The sequence below is a fragment of the Octopus bimaculoides genome, chromosome 21 (genome assembly GCF_001194135.2).
Source record: "Octopus bimaculoides isolate UCB-OBI-ISO-001 chromosome 21, ASM119413v2, whole genome shotgun sequence".
In the NCBI taxonomy this organism is placed as follows: Eukaryota; Metazoa; Mollusca; class Cephalopoda; order Octopoda; family Octopodidae; genus Octopus; species Octopus bimaculoides.
The window spans coordinates 27,255,750-27,260,747 of NC_069001.1; the positions used below are offsets into that span (position 1 = coordinate 27,255,750).

The 4,998-nt window shown below is 35.4% G+C and overlaps 1 protein-coding gene across 2 annotated transcripts in view; it reads left to right on the forward strand.

Annotated features, from left to right (window-relative positions):
* Positions 1 to 4,998, forward strand: part of LOC106876162 (glutamate receptor ionotropic, kainate 2) — a 148,901-nt gene that overhangs the window by 106,529 nt on the left and 37,374 nt on the right. For both annotated transcript variants that reach the window (XM_014924588.2, XM_014924587.2), the window contains exons 8-9: positions 1,410 to 1,635; positions 3,760 to 4,025. In XM_014924588.2, the coding sequence (XP_014780074.1) occupies positions 1,410 to 1,635; positions 3,760 to 4,025 (492 nt within the window). The remainder of the gene's footprint in view (positions 1 to 1,409; positions 1,636 to 3,759; positions 4,026 to 4,998) is intronic.

A 4,998-nucleotide genomic window follows, 5' to 3' on the forward strand; every position in this document is an offset into this window, starting at 1 on the left:
TTTAGAAGAGTGGTATATATACACACACATATATATATATATATATATATATATATATAAATTTAGAAGAGTGGTATATATACACACATATATATATATGTGTGTGTGTGTTTGTGTTTGTGTGTCTGTTTGTCCTCCCCCCCCCAACATTGCTTGACAACCGATGTTGTTGTGTTTACGTCCCCGTAACTTAGCAGTTCGGCAAAATTGACCGATAGAATAAGTACTAGGGGTCGATTTGCTCTAATAAAGGCGGTGCTCTAGCATGGCTAGTCAAATGCCTGAAACAAGTAAAAAGAGTATATATATGCTTATAGATCTTTGGATGTGTGTGTACCCAAGTGACAATGAGTCCATGACCAATTTTGACAATGAGTATTCAATTACTTAGTTAAATAAAAGATCTGTTGAATTGACATATGGAGGGCATGCGTATTCAAGACACTACCTCCTCGCACTATTTGCACGGATTCCCTTTACTCTCTGTTACCATCTTTTACTGGACATCATATTTAGTAGGTCACAAGTCTGCTACCTCTTTCTTTTGTAAGCTCTCACAAAAGAACTTCTCTAATGATTTCGTATTTACCTCTCTAGTAATGACTTGTTAATTCATGTTCTTTAGTGATGTATGATACTGAACGAAGGCTCCCATGAGGATACATACTGAAAATACCTCACGGAGTGAGAACCGTGCTCTACATAGTAACGGGTTGCCTTTTGGCAAGGCATAGCACCCATTTAGTAATCCTGCCAGGGATTCGGAGAAATCGTGGGACTACTGCATCACGGATTGTGAAGAGGCAGCGGAAGCGCTCAACTGAGCCAACGGTGCTCTTACATCGATGCTGAGCGGAGTGAGTAATGCTCGAAAATCAACGGTCAGGATCACAAATCTCTATCAAGGGTGTCACTGAAACGCACCTATGGGGTCGCCGTCGATAGTTGTATGATCAGCTATTGAAAAATTTATTATGATTCGAGTTCTATTTTCATACACCAGTGAACGCTTAAAGTAATTCCCAGAGAGAAATGGAGATATATGGGTTGAAAGATTGACATTTTGAATTACATGTGTAATCGAACTTTAGGCCATCCAAACAGTTTCCATCTAAACAATTTCTCTCTCGGCACTGAATTCTTCCGAGGCTACTGTAAAAACACTCGGCTCAATCATGAATTTCTTTTATCGGTCATATAACGGCTAGAATGATCTATGAGCGTTCATCTTCTAAAAAGCTCTGCTTTTCTACCAAGAACTGTGACTCTTTCTGCTAAACCATATATGTTCTGTTGGCTCTATCTCTCTCTCTCTCTCTCTCTCTCTCTCTCTCTCTCTCTCTCTCTCTCTCTCTCTCTCTCTCTCTCTCTCTTGTTTTATTGTACATTATTCAAATATATTTTTTCAGGATTCTGATGTCCCAACATATAAAAAAATGGCAAACTTTATGCAAAGTACCACACCGTCTGTTTACGTCTCCTCTTCGCGAGAGGCAGTGCAGCGAGTTCTCAAAGAAAATTACGCTTATCTTGGAGAATCAACATCAATTGATTACCAGGTGCAAAGAAACTGCCAGCTTATGCAAGTTGGCGGTTTGCTGGATTCCAAAGGATACGGAATAGCCACTCCAAGGGGTAAGTTACACAGTTTCTGGTCTTACTTTACAAACTACTCTTCCTCTTCGCCTTCCATTTCTGTGTTAATAATAAAAACAGTAACGAGAATTGAGATTTAGACAAGTAAAGAACGACAGCAATTAGTGGACAGCGTAATCGCAGGCAAATTTATTTACATCACTTTAGAATTCCTGTTTCTAACGCTATGAAATTGTACAATATTTAACTGTGGCTCATTTATACACGCACGAACACACACACATACTTACAAACATACATTGTTGGCATTCCGTCGCTTACGACGACGAGGGTTCCAGTTGATCCGATCAACGGAACAGCCTGCTCGTGAAATTAACATGCAAGTGGCTGAGCACTCCACAGACACGTGTACCCTTAACGTAGTTCTCGGGGATATTCAGCGTGACAGAGTGTGACAAGGTGGGCCCCTTTGAAATACAGGTACAACAGAAACAGGAAGAAAGAGTGAGAGAAAGGTGTGGCGAAAGAGTACAGCAGGGTTCGCCACCATCCCCTGCCGGAGCTTCGTGGAGCTCACAATGCCCGGTCTGGGAATCGAAACCGCGATCCTATGACCACGTGTCCACTGCCCTATCCACTGGGCCATTGCGTCACCAACAAACACACACACACACACACACACATATATATATACTGCAAGTAGATACTTTATGCATCAGTTGATGTAAACCTCACTCACTGCAAACGAAGCGAAACTATCTAGAAAGGCTATAGCTACTCATTTGCTTCGTTTATACGAAAATCAGACGGATATTCACAAAGAACCGTTTTGGGTTTCCTGTCTTACGTCGTATCAAAGGTTATGGCCCTCAAGGAATTTCATCCAAATTAATCAAATAAGGTTGCCGTTTATTTAATTACATACCTGTTATTGCCAGCCAATTAGTATTTGAATTAACACAATTTTTATGAATAATTAAAGTGTTACAAAATTACATTAGCATATTGATTCAAAAATGAACAGAATAAAAATTAAAGAATATATAGGTAAATTAAAATATTAAACAATTACATTGCGGAGGAAATTTATTAGCAATTAGAAATACGTCACTGAATTGTGAAATATTTAATAGTAGTTTTGCAACCTTGTCACTGATGCAATTATACTGCATTTGAGATGGTTCGTTGAAGGATATTGTCCACGATGTAACAGCTGACATTTGTTACTTGCAACACTAACCCATAATACCAGCTTTGCATCTCCCTTCTTTAATCCTCAAATGGAAATAAAGTTTTATATGACTTTCATTTAAGTTCGATGCAACGAATAGTTGATACAAAAATAAAATGAAAATTATGTCACTTTACTGTCTTTTTTGAGACGTCTTCGCTTTTGTAATTCAACCCGTCTCAGTATAATAATAAGATATGGGAATCTAGCCAGTCATCTATACCACCTCTGAAACTATCCTACTATTTAATTAGTAAATATATTTATCTATAAAATTATTATTTTCGGATTGCCCCAGGGACAAGTTTACGTCAGAGCGATAAAATATTCACTGTTCATATTAGACAATTGTAAAAAGAAACAATCATATAGTCAATATAACATTTATTTCTGTTTCTTAAATGCGTAGATATGATATTTCTATTGTGAAATTTTAAAATTTCAATAAGGTCTCATTTCAAGTCACTTTCTAAAGAAGTATTTTTCCGATATATTTCTCTAATTCTAATTTACATAGATGTCAAAAAATATAATTAAAACAATAAATATATAGATTATAATTTACTATCATATCTTTATATATACCTGCTTGTTCCTTTCTGTAATTACAATAAAAATTGGTGAAAGTAATCAATAAATAAAAGAATAATGGTATAAATTATCCTAATTTATCAGGTATTAATCATTTACGAATTTCTATTGTATTTAAAATTTTATTTCTTTCGAGACTATATACATTTCAGCACTTTCGACAGTAATCTCGCTCCATCATTCTTGATGTAGTAAGCCTCCTTTAGATACAAACTCCTATTTTGGTGAAAAGTTGTCAGTTACGTTATTCTAGTGTATAATATAGTTTAGCCAAGATTAACGCTTTTGCTTTTGGTAGGTTGCTTAATAAGTATTTTTTTGTTTTGTTATATTTTAAATAGGATCTCCTTATCGGGATATGATCTCGGAGCAAATATTACTACTCCAAGAAAGACAAGAAATTAGCAAGCTTTACACCAAATGGTGGAAAGAAAAAGCAGCTAATAAGTGTGATAATGAGTCCAAAGGGAAGCAAAACGCGAACGAGCTAGGCCTTCAGAACGTTGGGGGTGTTTTCGTGGTGCTTATGGCCGGAGTGGTCGCTGGCACAATTATGGCAATTTTTGAATTCTTGTGGAAGTCATGGAGAAATTCCAGAATTGACAAGGTAAGAGTTTGTTAAAGACTAATTAATTTTTTTGTGATGTTGATGATTACGATGATATATATATATATATATATATATATATATATATATATATATGTGTGTGTGTGTGTGTATATCGTGGGGCTAGATTTTTGATTGACATTGTTACATTGAGTGACGGTATATGATCTCATTCGCGGTTAACGTGGTGTATGTAGGAATATTAGTGTTAATAAAAGCATTACCTGCAATGGGAACCAATACTTTTGATAATTGATCAGAAATATTTATGAAATAACTAGTATAGAAAGAAAGGCAAATATCTCATTATTTACATATCACTGAATGCATATGTATTGTTAGAACATTCTACATAGCATATAAGGTACACGGTATATTTTCCTTATTTGTTTTCGTTTAAGTAACGAAAGGTGTATTATTGTAACTGGGATGTCACAAAAAATGTGAAACTTTAGTTTTCTAACGTAGCACATTACGTAGCACGTAGTCAAAATATAATAAGAGGGAAATAGGACGTATTTTCGTAAAACCCTGATGTTTGGTTGTAATAAATTTTTTCCTCACTTCTCTCGTCTTCTGCCTACAGTATTACAATCGCAAATCAGTTTGGTTTAGAGTGTAACGTGAGGAGTTAAAATGCATGTTATATATTAGTGTGGGGGAACTCCGTTTTTAGCTTCTCCATAGGATACGAACGTTTCGTCCTGGCCACAGTCGTTACAATGTTAACCAGAGGATGCTACTGCAGAAGCCGACAGTTCAATAGCACATTCAGGTTGCATATTAGTAACTATCAGCATACCTAAACTCAACTATGTTATAAATAGCTAAATATATAATACGTTTTTCTTCTAAATACATACGAACGTATGCACAAACACGCATATACATATCTATATATGACTATATAGCTATATAACTATGTATATATATATATATATATATATATATATATATATATATATATATATAT